Source organism: Emydura macquarii, unplaced genomic scaffold (genome assembly GCF_026122565.2).
Source record: "Emydura macquarii macquarii isolate MOO-44397 ecotype Brisbane River unplaced genomic scaffold, CSIRO-AGI_Emac_v2 contig_1790, whole genome shotgun sequence".
NCBI classification, from domain to species: Eukaryota; Metazoa; Chordata; order Testudines; family Chelidae; genus Emydura; species Emydura macquarii.
Genome location: NW_027131927.1, coordinates 5,784,876 through 5,803,060, shown reverse-complemented (window position 1 = coordinate 5,803,060; position 18,185 = coordinate 5,784,876). Strand labels below are relative to the sequence as shown.

Genomic DNA, 18,185 nt, shown 5'->3' with positions numbered 1-18,185 from the left:
CTATCTGCTTGTTTCTGTAAGAGGAAAAGACCCCTCCAGGTATGTGGAAGAAAACAGTTTGTTCATGAAATCCAAGCTCCAGGCATCACAAGGGGTTTTTCACACCATTTCATTTCTTTTCATGACTATTCACAGTATCCTGGGAGACAGTACGCTTAATATAATCCATGCAGTAGTGCATTGCTTGAAGCATACAGTGTCCACACTTCATGTGGCCAACTGTCAGAATAACGTGTCCAGTGTGGGCTTCTACTAGCATTTCAGTCACTTTGAGTTTCATGATAAATTTCTTTCTTAGCATCTTCCATAGTCTGCAAGCTTTCTGTAGCTGATTCAGCTCTTGGTCCAGTCATAGCTGGAAAGAGATGATGTAATTTAGTTCTAGCTACCTTGTTTTAATATAACAGAACTTTAACTCTACATTTTAGCAATGGATTGTGATGCTTTTCACCTCTAGGTTACTGTTTTGAAATCATCACAGGATGATAGAAAATTTACCATATTCCAACTTCCATATGAAACAAATGAATGGACTTTGGGTCCTGCCCCAAGCAAAGATGTTTCACAAATCAACATTACTATTGTCTCTAATTGGCTTGCACATTGGACATCTCATTGGAAGCCAAGGATTGAATGAGACATGGAAGCTGCTTTTTGAATGCTAGAAGTAGTTTCTTCAGATCAGGGTTGAGACATTCACAGGAGGCAGTTTGTTACTGCTGTCTGCACTGCAAGTAGAAGACTTCAGACTCCAGTGTTTCCAGTCCAACAGCTTTCACCAGCATTACATTCACTTTAAAAAGTACAATTATGTATTATTTGTATTACTGGAGTGCCTAGAAATCCCGGTCATGGACCAGGACCTGAGTGTGCTAGATGCTGTACAAACATAGAACAAAAAAGATGGGCACTGACTTTTTTGCTTAGTAAGAAAGTATTGCTATGCTTTTTCATCCTCTTTCAGTTTCAGGCTGGTGTATGTGCAGTTGAGTAGCCCCATTTGTCCACAATGGAACAGTGCCTAGATTGATTAGGATTGCAGGGTGCCAATTTTTTCTCATTTGGTGCATCAGGTAAACCATATCAGCGGTGGAGAGTGGTATGGTAGCTAGATTACAGCATCAGTTCTAGTGGGAAAAGGTAGCTCTGCTTGTCACTGCCTTACAAGTGGCTTGTGGCCTCCAGTTGAAAAAAACTACCAGCATGCTTCTTCTAGTCACTGCTTAACCCACCCTTCAGTCCTCAATTACATTTTATCCATTTTCTTGCACCTTTAATCTTCTCTAGTAATTGAATAGCTAAAACCCCATCCCAGAACATAAGTCTGGTCCAAGTGAATTGCCCAAAGTTTTGCATGGTGGGCAAAGATGCCATCATCTGTATGATGCTTCTTGGCACTTAAGCATCATGTCCCTTTGTTACAGGGAGAATCAGCAGTTTTTGCCCATAACCATCAGGCCTCCCTTCTCTGGGCTGCTGTTAGAATTCTCTCCATATTTTGGCCATCAAAGTGATGCCATTGTGTCAGTGCATCATAAAATCCTTCAACACGCTCTGGGGCTGCCTTTGCAGTTCAGCTCAGTTGGGCAGAAATACTGTTTTTTGCCAAGGTCCAGCCATCAATGGACTACTTTAAGAATGCAAATCTCCAAATAGTTCTGACTCTTATCTGGCTTGCAAGGTAATTCTGTGCTCTGAACAGCTGCCAGACTCTGCTTTATTGCTTTTTAAAAACAAACAACCTCATATACCATTTTGTCAGCTATGTACCATACGGTTGTCCAAAGCATAATACTTAGCATTTATTCAGTACTTTGTGTTTTCACATTTTGCACAGCCATTAATTAATCCATCCTCATACCTCTGAGATAGCTGAATATCCCCATTTAACAGATGATTAAATATTTTTAAAATAAAGACAGCTGTGCTTTTAAGTCTGTATGGAGAACTCTCAGCAGGTTTGTGGTATAATTGCTTCATTAATAGGGAATACAAAACATAAACTTGGACATTTTTTGGCTTACCCACTTCTAGTTCCTGGTCCTTTGTCTGTTTTCCACCTTCTCTCACCCTATAAAGCCATCCCGTACTTGTTATGGCAACTTTAAGAGCCTCTGTTTTGAGAAGGGAAGAACACTGAAGAATGTGCTGTTTATTAGGTGCTCATAAGTGGGTTCTGGACCCTTTCCTCGGAGAGCAAGAGTATTATCACTATTTCATTCCTTGTCTTCAACCCTTTCCTGGTCTCTGTAAGCCAAGAAGTTGGAGTCCTGGACCAGATTCCAAGTGAGTCTCCTACATAGCAATGCAGACAAATTATAAATATCCCTGTTTGCAGGCCTTTGTTTCTGGCAAGGTTCTTAATGCTGAGACCCAGCCAAGACACCTGCTGTTTTTATAGAAACTGTCAGCGTGTGTGAAGTGCTGTGAAGAGTCCTTGCCCTTTTAAAGACCAAACAATTATATTCGCTCTGAGCAGGAGATGTGTGTGGCAGGCAGTTTTATTGTACGAACTGGACATGCTTTTTGTAAGTACAATTCTTGATGATGGGCATCATAAATGTAGTTGGTGTTTAAGAAATAGGTAGCACTGACTTGAGCCTGTCCTTCTAAAAACTTAATTTCTCTGTTTTGTAGAGGCTTTCAGTTTGATTTGCTAACTGAGATTTAGCTGCTGTAAATGAAAATGGAAGTTGGGATGGTGTTTTTCTTCTTACTGAGTGCTTGCTGCTGCTGTGTAACACTTTTAATGGTTCCCTAATGAGTGACACATGCCTGGCTAAGGGCAGGGGACTGTACATTAGACATATGGCAAGTGGCACAAAAGGGTGACATTTCCAGCTGAAATTTACACAGTAACCCTTTTATTGCCTGAAGTTCCAAAAGAGTTCTAGTGTGGCTTCCTACATATGTTATAGCCTCAAGTTTACTTATGCCCTGACTTCAGTGCACACTGCATCTAGTCACAGGAGGATAGAGACAGTAACTACAGGTTACCAAGCATCCTATCACCTTTTGGCTGGGTCTCACAAGCTTCTTTAGAAATCTAGTAGGTCATCAGAATTTGTTACTCTTTTGCTTCCTGTAAATGTTTATCAGCAGTTCCTTTCCTCTTTATGCTTCATCCAGCTACTACTTCTGAGGAAGGAAGAGAGAGATTCATGGTTCTAGTATTTGTATTCTGCCATCATCCTGCTGTGCTATAGATGATTAAAATAATGTACAGTGTGAAAGCTTTCTAGTGATTGGAGTCATCCCAGTTACAGCTTCCTGTTGTCTCACTGTTGGATCTCTGTGTGAAACACCGATTGCAAACTTCTACTGCACTGAAAAGGTCTCTCTTGTCTGTTAGCCCTGTCCAAATATAATATACTGTACTTCATAGGGTTTTTTGGGAAAGATGAGGATTTTGCCTTTTTGGCAGTTGTATGTGATGAAATTTATATTGAATTTCAGTAGATATCTGAGCTAGAGTATGGTAGCATTATTTCAGACAACCTCCCAAGAGGCGTGTGCTGAAGTTTTTCATCTGATTTTGGAGCCAGATCTGAGATGGGAGGAGTGTCTCTGACTATTGGCATTGCAGAGGTTTCACCTGTTGATTTATTGAATAGAGCAAGCATGCACATAACCAAGGGGCACATGATAAACAGTACATCACTGACATATCGTAGGTGTGGCAAGGGATTGAAGTTAGGATTGAGAACTGTAAACTGCATATATTAGAAAGGTGAAAATAAGTGTCTCCCTGTACTTAATTTATACTTGATCTACTCACTTTTTCCTCACTTTCTGCGCACAGGACCAGCACACCGTTACATGCTGTAGGTTACATTACAATTGTTGTGTGGGTTTAGCTTTAGGCACGGACAAGGTTTTCACTCCTTTTTCTCCACTCTTTTGCTTCTAAATTTGTCACATGGTACTTCTAAATTTGCTGTTTGATGCTTTTATTGGCACAAACAAGATGCTGTGCCTGTTGCACAAAAATAAACTTTTCCCTCATTATTGCAAATTCAGTATTGTTCTAATGTGTCCTTGTGTGTTACCACTGCTATGTAGGAGGAAACTTTATAGAAACACAGACTAAACAGGAAGTGATCTGTTCCGGCTGGGCAGGGATATAGACAATTGGGGGGGTGGGGTGAGTTTCTTGGGGTCACATGGTTTAGCATCTGGATATTAGTTCCCGCTAGGGAGGTTTGCTCATGCAGCCCTATACAGTTATTAGGCTGCTAGAATTACAGCTCTATGACATTGCAGGTCAGGCATTTGAGTAAGAATAATCAAACCATCAGGACTCAAAATAAACCTGGACACCTGCTGTCATAACTTATTTTTGTCAAACTGGAAATTGTATGGAAATTGAGCCACCGTTGATTGATATTGTCCAAAATTTCATCTGTATCTTCCACTAGATCTCCTACCATCTACCTCTTTGGGAGAGAATGTTAATGCTTCCTTTATGAGAAAATTCGATACCTATTGAAAAGTGTTTTACTACCAGCTTTTATTCTTTAGATGTACATGCATTTCAAAAACAATTAAATTCACATAATGCCAAAAATAAGCTCCAGGGAACTTCTTCACCCAACCAAAATTATCCTCTCTCATTCCACCCCCATAAGAAAAAGACTGAGTAAATGTGCGTGGGGGGGGGGAACAGAAGTTGACACAGATGGAAGAAATTCCATTTGGATGAAAGGCTCTCCATGGAGAGTGCCCTCCTTGTGGTCCGCTGATATATAAATTTAGGCACTGTAAACTCATATATTACATTACTTACAGACATCATTAAGGATCTACAACCTATCCTAACAGATGATCCCTCACTTGCTTAAGCTGTGGGAGGCAGACCTATCCTTGCTTACAGACAGCCCCCCAACCTGCAGCAAATACTCACCAGCAACCGTACACCATACAAGAACACTAACCCAGGGACCTATCGCTGCAGCAAACCCTGTTGCCAGCTCTGCCTACACATCGACTCTAGTGACACCATCACAGGTCCTAACGACATCAGCCACACCATAAGGGCTCATTCACCTGCACATCTACTAATGTAATATATGCCATCATGTGCCAGCAATGCCCCTCTGCCATGTACATTGGCCAAACTGGACTGTCACTATGCAAAAGAATAAATGGACACAAATCAGGCATAAAAAATTGTAACATCCATAAACCAGTTAGAGAGCACTTCAGTCTCCCAGGACACACTGTAGCTGACTTGAAAGTTGCCATACTTCTACAAAAAAAACTTCAAAAACAGACTTCAGCGAGAAACTGCAGAGCTGGAACTCATCTGCAAACTTGACACAATCAAACTGGGTCTAAATAGGGACTTGGAATGGTTATCTCATTACAAGAAGTAATTGTCACTGTTCACACATTCTCTTCTCCTAATCAATGGTTGTGAATAGGCCTCAACTACTCTAACTGAATGGACTTTGCTTATACCTACCTTCCCCATTGTTGTTCCTTACCATTGGATGTATATATATACACCTCCTATCTGATTTCTGTTCCTTACATCTGAGGAAGCAGGTTACATCCCACGAAAGCTTATGCCTGCAGAAATTAAATTTGTTAGTCTTTAAAGAGCTACAGGAGACTCGTTGTTTTTGCAGTACTTGGAATGTATCTAGAAAACCCGTTGGAAGCCTGTGCAGCTCTGGAGCACAGATGTAATGTGCTACCTACACAGAACACCACTAAATAAATAGGCAGCCTAGCCACAGTATGAGCTGGCTGATGTTTCCAAGTGGTCCTAGGGTGTGTCTATACTTGCAATTAGATACCCAGATGACTCGGACTCAGGGGGCTATAGCTAAAGGAGGTGTTTAATTATCATGTAGATGTTTGGGCTCGGAGGCCCTCTCATTTTGCAGGGCCCTAGAGCCTCTAGCCTGAGCCTGAATGTCTACACTGCAGTTAAACAGCCCCTTAATCCAAGCCTTGCGAGCCTGAGTGAGCTGTCACGGCCAGCCGTGGATTTGTAATTCAAGTGTAGACCTACCCTTTGAGATATAGCCTTAAATAGAGCACATTGCAATCTAATCTGAAGTACTGGCAAGGGCAGACATTAACCAGGTTTGCATTTAATAGTTTGATGGTTAGATAGGTACTGAGATACCGTGATAAGGAGGGCCATAGATGGACAGACTAATTCCTTTTGGTTTGGGTGGGAAGAGGAGGAAGAAAAAGATTGCAAGTAACTTGCTTAGCATGCCTATCTTATTACAGGAGTGATTTATGCAGGCTATATGTTGGAAAGATAGTAGGCTTTTTAGCACTATGACTGAGCAGATATCCTACACCACTGAGTAAGTGTAGTAAACTCTCCTTGCCACAGTATTGTTTAGGATTGGCTGTGACTGAAGAATCCATATTTGTTTGTCCTTCCTTTCCCATTGTAGAAAGCAAATATCAGATACATTTGAATATTTTCTTTAGATTTTTAGAATATAGTTTGTTTTAGAACACTCATACCTTGAGAAGAGCCACAGAAAACTTCCTGGTGCGTCTCTAATTAGTACGGTCTCAGTAAACTTTGTTCTCTTCACAATGCTCTAGGTAAGAATCAATATCTGTTCTTTAATCTTGTGAACTTTGGATCTTGGCTAAAGTGGATCCCATTACCAATATCATTTGTTTTGACAACTGTTTGAAAACCAGCTGTCCTGTTTATAAATACTGTGATTCTGAGCATATCTTGTATTTATAATATCAAAAATGTTTGTATTTTTCCAAGCTTAAGGCAAATTCTCCATTGCTGTGCATTTGCCATAGTCATTTGCATTCACTGTGAACTGATCTAATGGACCATACAAGATGAAAGGCAAGAGGAGCAGACCCATGATATGTGGAGTAGTTTTAAAAACTACAGATAATGTCTAGTCTTGGATAACCAATGTGGAGATTGCAAAGACAGTTCTGAGCATTTATAACTCTTCAAGTCTATCTAGTGATAACTCTGGCTTGTTCAACTTTTGGCTTCACTAATTCTAATGGTGATACATTTATAATCTAATATATGTTGTGGTATTTTTCTTGTTATATTAATTCAAGTACTCTCTCTCTCCTACAGAAACCAAAGCCTAAGCCTCGGCCATCCATCACAAAGACTACATGGGAAAGCAACTATTTTGGGGTGCCTTTGTCTACTGTAGTGACTCCAGAAAAACCCATTCCCATCTTTATTGAGCGATGTATTGAGTACATTGAAGCAACAGGTAAGAGCATCTCTTGGGGCAAGCATCAATGAGTGAACTGTCTGCTGGGTGCTTGGTACAAAAGTCACATCTGTTAGTTAGCTAGGAAGTCCAGGATCATATTACCCTTGAGTGGCAGAGGCTTATGAAAATGTTTGCATGCAAATACTTTTTTACATATGGGAAGACTGGAATTACATTATCCTTAAGCTTCCTGCCTTTAACTTTATGCCAAGTCGCATTGCACCTTTTTGCTGCATGCAATAAATAAATAAAAAAATACCAAACTAACACCTGTATTACAGACTATGAGAAAGATTGCTTGCAGTCTGGCTGCCTTATTGGTAATGCTTGACACTGCCAATTGAAAGACTAGATTCAGTTCCATCTTGCTGTCCAGAATGGCGATGGGGAGTTCTATGGAGAGCTTTGTGCCACTCACAGATGCTGGTTGATTACGGAGTGATACAACTGACTCCCTCTGCAAGAAGTTGGATCCGTTTTTGCTTGTCCTGAACAGTGCTGTGTTGGACTGATTGGGTGGGGGGAAGTGGAGGATAGAGGATTGTCAGAAGTTTGACACAGAAATGGAGGCCTGATGCGCTCTGTTAAATCAGAGCTTGACATTTATATATTTTTAATATAAATAATGTTGACAATCTGATAGGTTAAATTGAAATGATTGTCTTTACAATACAGTATTTAGGTTGTGAACTTTAATTCCCAGTCCTTGCCATTTCAGCTTCCCTAATTTGTATAAGTAATTGACAGCTCATTTGTATTTCATGAGATTAGAAAATGAGATAATTTGCTTTCTTGGGATAAAGGTGAACTTTATTTTGGTGCCAGGGTGGGTTTGGGTTTGTGTCTCAATCATGCTACACTAAAATTGCCTGCAGATGTTGTAGAACTGTGCACTTTGCTGTTTCATGTCAACAAAAAATTTAAATAGCTCCTTTAATTTCATTTTGTTTGGCAAATGTATTAAGGTTTGTAATGCACTAAAGATGTAAAGTGCCATTCTTGTGATTTCAGAGGTTTGCCAAATACTTACTAGCCACAGAACTAAATGTGGTAGCCAGGGAGCAATAGGAAAATACCCCATTTATGTCAGCAGTGTCAAGGAGTGGTGCCCCAATGAGAAACCCAAACCCAACATTCTGTGTTGGCATTCTCTTCATGGTGCTGGCCCCAAACGTGGGGTGTTTCATGTTATGCCTAGCTAGGAAAATCTGATTAAATACTAAATTGAGTTTTCTGTCTGTCTCCTGGAAAGAGAAGGATGGTGTGTTCTCCCTTCCACCTTACAGATATCGAGTGGAAGGGCATCAATAAGGTTGTCTTTTTTTTTAATTTTATTTTTTTATTTTGTTCATCCTCTCTCTGGATCACACCACTGGTTGCTGCTGGTCTCTGCTTTCTAACAGAGTGAAAACGACATTACTTTGGCCCGCTTCATTCTGCTTTTGTGGATTGCTGTGAGCAGCAGTGGCATAGATTAAGGGTATACCTACGCTGCAGCTGTGCTGCTGTAGTGCTATAGTGTAGACATTTCTTACATCAAAGGAAGGGGGTTTTCCATTGATGGAGTTGATACACCTCTCTGGGAGGCGATAGCTAGGTAGACAGAAGAATCCTTCCATTGATCTAGCTGCATCTACACTGGGGGTTAGGTTGACTTAACTGTGGTGCTCAGGGCATGACATTTTTCACATTCCTGAGTGATGTAGCTAGATTAACCTAAGATTTAGGTGTAAACCTGGACTCAGGCCTCTTGGACTGTTTTTCAGCGTGGTAGGTGGGGAATCAGCAAGAAGGGAGGAAGAGAAAACATTCACCTTTTACAACCCTGAGTCTGCCACAGGCATAAGGAATGGCATGAGCTGACAGTTAGCGACCTGTTGCCATGTCAGCTGAAAACTGATGTGCTTGATAAAGAAGCCAGAACAGTAGAGGGACAGTAGTGGAAGGAACTATTGTTCAAGCATAGTTTAAAATTGATTTAAAAAATAACTCCATTTCCCATCTTTCAGTATTAGTGTGTGTTCTTATTCGGCTTTTCCCTTCCCTGTGTTAATACAATAGGCCCTGAGATTATTCCTGACTCTTGACACTTGATATAATCTGTTTCCTAGATAGAGGCTCTGCATCCCTAGTTCTGGCTTCGTTTCTGGGGGAGTGACTTCTAAATCTTTGAACACTGCAGTGGGACTGTATGGAAACAAGCATTATTTTGGGCCTACTTTTAGGTTTTCCCCTTTGCTTGTTTTGCACCTGAATTGTGATGCAAGGATTTAATTCTGGAGCATTAAATTATTTCATGGTCCAAGATGATCCTTGAATTCTGCAGCTAAGATTGGATTGCATTGATAGTCATCACAGATTCAGTTCTGCCATAACGTCTGTGTCAAAATTTCTTAAGTGACATAGAATTCTAGATGCTCTAACTATATCTGGCTGGCTTACTTCAGTCTGTTTGAAATACACATTTTTGTGTGTGACTGTTTTTGATCCTTTTCTCCGTATCCTCTGGTTTTCATTTGCTGCTTTCAAAGCCTTGACAGCATTTGAGGTGGGAGGTGCTCTTGGTTCTAGTAATGCAAATTCTTCTGCAGTAATAGCTATGCTGAAAACTACAGGCTTAACCTAATGTGTTACTATCCCAACACAGTCAGGTTGTGGATTACCATCTCTTTAGGACTGGATTTATTCCCTCTAATCCAAGTGTAGTCAGTAATGACTAAGTGTCATTAAGTGTGAACAGACTGCCTCAGCCTGCTGTTAACATCTGGAGTTGGGTGATGGTGTTAACACTGTCACTATTTGAAACTTTGTGCTAAGGGGAAAAATACACTGGCTTTTAATCTTTCAAGGTCTTGTCAAATGAATCCTAGACAACAGTCCAAAAAGTCCCTTTCTAAGTGTGATCTACTAATTTAGATCCAATTAAATAACTCTTCAGTGTAAGTCTGTATACTATACTTGAAAATGCTTCTTTAGATAAGTACTCGCTTCTGTTTGATCTAGTTGTTAAATGCCAGCAAAGCTTTGCTGGAGTGCTAAAAGAAGTAAATCCTTGGTGTCCTATCCCCACCTTCTCAAAAGTAATGCAACAGGGTAATCTGTACAGGCAAAATAAAGCTAGTGATATGTGTATCAGGCTTCAGATTTCATTTTAAAACTAAAATGTCTCACATATTCAGAACCTGCATTTAGAATAGAGTTGTCGGTAGCACCCCTATAGCTTTTACTCGTCCCTTCCATTATGTTGTTCCTTTGTTAAAGGTCTTGGGGTTTGAAGCAATGTGTAGGTATAACTTAATATTCAGTTACATGTCTATATCCTCCTCAGACACTGAGTATATAATGCTCTGAGGAACCCGTAGGTGAAGACCGATACACATTGAAAATCCAGTCCCTGATATTTCATTTTCATGAATTTTCTCCAGCAGGTGTGATTTATGAGCATGTCCCTTAATCCATACTAGGCTTCAGAGATGTTCTAGTACCTAAACCACCTTCTCTGAAAAGCAGCTTTTTGCTAAAGACAATTGCTAAAGACAATTTTGGTTCCCATCTATTCTAATTTTTTTCATGGTGATATGGCTCCTTAAACCTATGGTATTGACATTGTTATCAGGATTCGGCTCTTGGAGCTCTTGCTTTGACCAATGGAAGATTTTCTGTTGCTCAGTGATATGTCCATTTAGCTTGAGGGGATTGCCATTTGCTCCCGCAGATCTTTGATCCTACAGCTCTGGTCATGAATGGCCATTTTCTCTTGGGGACTCTTACTTTTTCTGCATGTGTTTCAGCATTGTTCCCTTATGGCTCATATGAGGGAGGAAATGGGACAGCATCTTTGTTGCTTTGATGGTATAATTCAGGCATTTGCAATGCTGGTGACCAAGACATCTGTAGAGACACAAGAACATATTTTTCCCACCATAGCTCTGTTGCCCTGCTCAACACCCAAAAGAGCAGGACGTTCCTTGAGCAATTTTCTGGAGCCTAAAGTATTCTGCATCATCAGAATTTCCTGTGTTCTGTGTGTTTGGAGGGACATCTTTTGTCATTGCTGTCCAGCTCTGTCCACTTAAAGTTCATGAGGTGAAAAGATGGTCTCTTTTTGAAACACATCATAAAACATACCTTCTATCCATTGCACATGCCTATTAATTTCACTATCCATGTTACAAGTTCTAATGTTTTTAATTTGTTCACCATACCATGTATTTGACAGTTTGTTTTTACCACAGATAAATGCAGAAATTAAATGGAAAAAGTTATCTGTGGACAAGCGATCAGTCATTTCAGTTACAAATGACTGAATTTTTTTCTTCTTTGCTGTTGTTGTTACTATAGTATTGCAGTAGTGACTTAGGGTGCCAAACAGCGATCAAGGCCCCATTATGCCTGGCGCTGTACAAATGCATAACAGTGGTAGTCCTTGTCCTGAAGAGTTTACAATCTAAGTTCTTTAGCGTAGACAAACTTTAAAAGTTGCTACACAGTCTACTTTGGCTTGGTTAGAAAATTAAACTTGTTACTTACCTTTCTAGGAAAGGGTAACTGCTCTTGATCTATCCAGCTCTCTTGATCTACCAGAGTAGCTGAAAAGCCCAGACTCCCATCTCTTCGCAGCCACCATATACCTGTGATCAGAGACAACACATTCCAACTAATGTTCATCGTCTTCCCCTTTTGCCTTCTCTCACCAGAATAGCAACTCGGTTTCTGTTTAGCCTCTTCTCTACTGAGTCCAAAGGCAGCTGAGTTCCATCCCATGTGGCTCCTCTTTTTTGCCATCCCCTCTGATTGATGTCATTCATCCTGCCCCAGTCTCATCCATTGCCTCTTTTTGGCAGCTAAGAAACCGGACACATTTATTTGCCCAGATGTTACTCCTGTTTTTCCTGAGCTTCTTGGCACTGGTTTAGTTAAATTGGTATGAGCTTGTATGTATATGTTGTGGTTTCAGTTTAAGAATGCACATAAACAACTGTCAGCGATGTAGGGGAATTTGGTCCTACCTCAGTGCAAGGTGCCGGATTAGATGACCTACATTTGTGATTCTAAACTTGCACTGTCTACACACAAACTTGCACTAGCAAACTAATAAATCAGTTAAAAAACGCACCTTTTGATAAACTGGTGCAATCCTGTGTGTGTAGACAAAGCTAAGAGTATTTTGTTCCTCAGGTATGTTGGACCAAGTTTTTATGTGCACAGCTACTACTACACTGATGTATCTCAGAGTATAAATTGGTTTAATTTTCGTGTATTTGCTTTAGGCATAATCAATATGTCATATTTACTGGCAGTTATGGCTTATTTTCTTGTGTGTTTAAATATATACATTACTTTAATTGTAATGGAAGTTTCCTTTGGAAAAGCCAGTAGCTTTAATTTCCTGAGTAGTGGTCTGAAGCTGTCTTGATATAAAAGAAAATGCCCTAAGGAGTTATAGCTGCCCTGCTTGCTAATCATTTAATACACTGGAGGAATGGGTTATACTGTTCTCTCAACTGGCAGTTCAAGCACATGCAGTCAGTTGTTTCAGCATGTACAGACTTCTATAAATGAGTCTGAGATTTTTTGGCCATCAAAATACAAAGCCTGATGCCTAGTTTTTCTCCATGGCCTAATATAAACCAAGTGTGCTGCAGAGGCTTATAAAATTAAACTTAAAGGGGAAGTTGGCTTTGCATGGTAAGAGATGTAGCTGTGTGGAGGGGGTTGGTGGCTAGTTAATCAGAACTCAATTAAATGATTGATTATTATCTCAGTATCAGGTTTCAGAAATGCATTCTAATATGTGAAGGGAGGAGGACAATCCCAAGTTCTTAGGCCTTGTCTACGCTAGCACTTGTGCTGGCAAAACTTTTGTCGCTCAGGGGTGTGGAAAAAACAAACCCTGAGCAACACAAGCTTTGCTGGCATAAGCGCTTGTGTGGCCAGCGCTATGTTGGTGGGAGAGTGTCTCCCACTAACGTAACTACTGCCACTCATTTATGTGGTTTTATTATGTCAATAGGAGACCTCTCCCCTGTCGACATAACGCGGCTACACAAGCGCTCTTACAGCGGCACAGCTATACTGATACAGCTGTGCCACTGTAAGTTTTAATTGTAGACTAGCCCTTGTTTTCTGAGAAATATGGCAACAAGCTTGTATTAACTGTATGTAACTAGTTCTCACCAAACTCAGAAGAGCCTGAAAGGCATAGTTCTCCTCTCCCTATTTACACCTCTCTTTGGGGTGTATACAGATTTGTTTCCAAAGAAGATTCTCTTTTATAGACTTGGTGGGTAAGGGCCCTTAATGTTTTGGTAAGACTTTGGAAACGTGATTCTTTGTTCTGCTTGAATTAGCTAAAAGTGAGGGTGAAACCAATAGTTTTTTTTCTAGTAGAGGTCAGAGTCTGCATAAGGAAGGCAAGAGGAGACTAAATGGTTTTGGGGGTTGGTAATGGGATAGAGAGCCTTTCCCCTCTGGGTCACTAGTTCAAATCAAACCAATATCAGTAGGGACTGAAAACTAGCATCTGACAGCTGTTCATTGGCCTGCCTGGAAGGAGCTCTTCTGGTCCTAGAAAATAAGTAGCCCCTTTTGAGACTGATTGCTGCAGTGCAAACTGACACCAACCACTAACTAACATTAGTTGTGTTCTTTGGACTCAAACAGGTATTTATTTTTTTTAAAAAACTGAAGTTAATAACATTCACAAGAGGCGGCAGAGAGAAATTCTGAACATTAATACAAAGGTTTTTAAGTATACCCAACCTTTTGAGCCTAAACAATTGGATAGTATTGATTTTTTTAAAAAAAGGTAAGCATGGTATTCTGCTAGCAGATTAGTGTTTACAATACAGAGAAATATTTTAGTGTTTCACAAGTATTTTTAAAGCTGTAACTGCTGTGCAGTGAATCTTTTTATCTTAATGCCGCCTTTGCTTCAGCAGCCTAAAGATGAATAAAATACAAAGTGGTTTGGTGGTTTTGCTTCCTAATATAATGCCAGAGGTTCTGAATGCTGATTCTTCTACTTACATTTTACACATCTTCTTTTGGCTGATGCCAAAACATAAATTATTTTCTTTTGAATATGTAACTGAAGTGTAATAGTCTGAAAGTAGTAGTAGCATTTTTGGGTGTAGAACATCCAGTGGCTCTGTAATACAATCCCAATGAGCTTCTGTTTTATCAAAATTAATCCTATTCTAGAATTTAGGACTGCCTTCAGATTAACTCTAATCTCTGCTGTTGGATCTGGTAGAACTGCATACTATAAGGCCATTTTTCTCTGGAGCAGTTTCTGTGTAATTTATGCTTATGCTGTTCAATGGGAAGGAAGAGCTTTGGATGAAACCTTTCCAAAATAGGGACTATAAAATTACTCTTTCCAGGAACCTTGGAATATAGCAATTGGGAGCCAGACCTTGCTCCTGCTATCATTGTGCTGTGCATCCTTATGAATAGATTGCTTCTTACTTACACTTGCTCTTTTCTCTGAGCCTCTTGATTAGTCCATTTGCAGCCATTCTGTGTGAGAGATTGGTTTATACTCTGAAATGGCCGGTGTGTAGAAAACAGTCCTCTAGGGTGTAGAAAACAGTCCTCTAGGATTTTGTCTGCAGACATTTTTAGTATCGCAAAAACACAATACTCTGTCCCTTACAATAGGAAGACTTCTGCTTCTTTAGTATACTAATACTAATGAGATATTAGGCTTTCAGTCTGTCAGGGCAAATCGCTCACCAGCAGATAGAGCAGGTTCATTGGCATAGCTGAAATGAGCTATCCCATTAGCATCACTTGCTGTAGCATGAGCTGGTCAGGGAAGCTTTAACCACAAGTTAACACACACATCCATTTCTCAGAATCCCGCACAAAGGAAATTGACTGACAAGGATCTACTTGTCTTGGCTGCTGCCTAATCAGTAGGTAGCTCCACGCCTTGCATGAACATTTACCTTCCTTGGTGAAAGGAGAGATGAATAGCTTCAATTAGGGCTTTTGCATGTTGCAAAGTTGCTGTTAAAACAACCAGCTGTAACAATGTCCACCCTAGCATGGACTTGTGAAACACTTTTCACAACTATTAGAACTTCCACATTAGCCTTCAAGGAACCAGTTCAAATGTGCTGAGTGAAGTGTGGAATCATGCTTACACTGGACCTGTATTACAATGTGGGAATGATCTCCTTTCCCCTCCGATCGTAACAGATTAACTTCCATTTATTTAGCCACAGAGGTGTGTATTTGCTGATAGAATATGCAGTACACCAAACTTCTTGCTGGTTTAGATTTTTGTGATATTAGATTACCTGGTATGGCTTTACTCATACAGTTCTACAGCAAGCTCTGAAGCCCTGTCCACACAGCAACTAATCCAGGCTAAGCTGAAATGTCCAGTGGTACTATTTTAGGCTATTTCTCTAGCAGCGTTTCAATGCAGGTGCAAAATATTTTTTATTTAAAAAAAAATTATAATGTCACGTGATCTAATCATGTTGACTGTTCACTGTTAAACTACATGGTTTTTCTTGTAGCATGTTCAAAGTTCAGATCCATCTGAAATACAGCTAGTCCTCACGGAATCCTCCAACTTTGTTATAAATAGCTAGGGGAATGATTTTACCTGCAAAGCTGCTTCTATCAGATGAAGGCGCCTGCTTTACCTCTTTAGCTGTAATGTATTCACAGTACTATATAAATAGCTAGCAGGGCAAGGTTTTTGATAGTGCCTCTGTGTGTCATTCTGTCCCAGTGGAATTAATAACATCCTGCAGTTAGCAGCCAGAAATCTCCCTCAAATAATGGAGAGCTCTGAATATTATTAATCTTTATTAGTTCAGTAGATCGCTGAGAGAGCCCTTTGGGCAGACCAAGTACTGGTTGGTTGTATGTGTTGGTGGTGTGCTGTGCCCTTTGTCACATTGCTGACATCCTTTATGACGGATATGCTGATAGTGCAGGTCTAACCTGCTCCAAAACAGGCAGCGTCAGCACATACAATAGACCTCTGGCTGGTGTGCAGAAGAGAGACTTTGGACTGTATGTGAAGTGGAATGGCAGTGATCGGCTATTGATAATCTCCAAAGTAAAACCTAAATGCTGTCACTTGAAGATACTTTAAATCAGTGGAGTTGGCAGTTTTGCGCAGTTTATTTTACTATGAAAATCTGTTAATTTGTTTACCTTTCATGGTACAGCATTAAAACATCATTTGAAAAATTAGCTTGCTTCAGAGTATTACTCTGGCCCTGATCTGGCAGGGATTTGAGTACATAAATACATATTTTATATTGGACATTATGATGTATACTTCCAGCAGGTCTTGAACAAATTCTCCTGGTGATCACCTACTTCTGTTTCAATGAACTCTGTAGCATGAGCAGGGGGAAATCCATGTTTTATCCGTTCCTACCACCAACACTGTAATTGAAGTTTTTCAGGTTTTGTTTGCTTGAGGGGCTCATAACTTTTTCATCAACGCTTGCTCTGAGCTTAAACTTCAAATACAAGTAGCTTTTCCTAGAGGAGCCTTAATCTGTATAGTAGAGGAAAATAGTTAACCAGAAGAAGGGCGGTCGGGGGGAGGAACTTCTGACTGTAGTGAGGTAGGAAGGACAAGGATTCAATTCTATCAACATTTGGCAAGTTACTTGGCCACTCTATACCTACCACCTCAGCTTTAAAACTGTTTGTTTAACAAAAAACAAAAGCCCACAAAAAGCAAAACCAAACCCCCATGAACTTAACTGAAAACCAGAAGTAAAGCAGTCAGCTCTAATATCCTAGAAGTTAGGCTGTATTGTTTTTAATCTAACAACCATGTGCTCTTGACAAATGAAATTGCATCACATTGGTTTCTTTCAGTCAAAAAAGTCAAATCTAATTCACTAGTTAAAATCCTTCCCCGTGTATGTGATAGTCCTCCAAATTTCACTCTTCATCAGTTCATCTCTGCAGCATTAATAATTGAAGTAATGTGACTAACTGTGGAAGTTCAAACAGAATATAGATTCTTTTTATCCCTTATAGCAATGGTGTGTGAAACTGGATAACATCTGTGAACTATTTTAATATTTAATTTTAGCCAGGTTGATCTTGATGCCTTAAAATAAATCCCTGCATGTTTTTCCCCCTAGAAAAAATAGTTTGTGAACCTTGGATCTAAAACTGAAGATCAGATTTTCTAAGGGTACGTCTATACTGACAGTGGCAAAGTCGCCACCATCAGATTGATCTTTCTGGATCGATGGAGCGGACAGTGTAGACCCACTCAATCGATCAGGAAGTCGATGCTGGTAAACCACCCCCTCAAGTTGCATAGCACTGCGTGTGTTCCCGTCGCGCAGTGCAGTTAAGACGGCATGCAGAAGGGAAGCACAGCAGTCGACGGGAGTTACTCCAGCTAATCTGTGTAGCTTGCGTAACTCCCATTGACTGCTGCCAAATTTCCAGGTAAGTGTAGACCAGGGCTAAGTCAAGTAACTTTTCTCTTACCTACAGTAAAAAGAGTAAACCTTCCAGGTTGCTTGCTACAAGGGGTAAAGTAATCACTTACGCATACACCCTCACCATCCCACCTCCGGCATGAGGGTGATATTTGCTGGAGTTTCACTTGTGGCTTTCTGTGGATACTTGTTGAAACAATTAATTTCCCAGTGGTTAGCTCTGTGTTTAATAACCCAAAGGTCTTAGCAGCAATGCTGCTGATACAGCTTTGATATTTTTAAATACAAGAGATCCTTGCAGGGGAAGGAATATAAGTAGGTGTTCTTGTTAGCGCAGCATTGCAAGAGGGTGAATCTTCAACATAACTCTTTGGATGAAAGATCCATCAGCATTACCTGTCTCTAAAGGAAAATCTGCCTCAAGCTATAAAACTGGGCCTAGAGAGAAATGAAGAGTATCTATCCCCATTACCTGGAAATATTTTTTAAGGGAGACTTAAAACCT

The 18,185-nt window shown here is 40.2% G+C and overlaps 1 protein-coding gene across 4 annotated transcripts in view; it reads left to right on the top strand.

Moving 5' to 3' along the window:
* Positions 1-18,185, top strand: part of ARHGAP35 (Rho GTPase activating protein 35) — a 103,875-nt gene that overhangs the window by 40,821 nt on the left and 44,869 nt on the right. For all 4 annotated transcript variants that reach the window (XM_067556784.1, XM_067556782.1, XM_067556783.1 and 1 more), the window contains one exon: positions 7,091-7,235. In XM_067556784.1, coding sequence (XP_067412885.1) covers positions 7,091-7,235 — 145 coding nt within the window. The remainder of the gene's footprint in view (positions 1-7,090; positions 7,236-18,185) is intronic.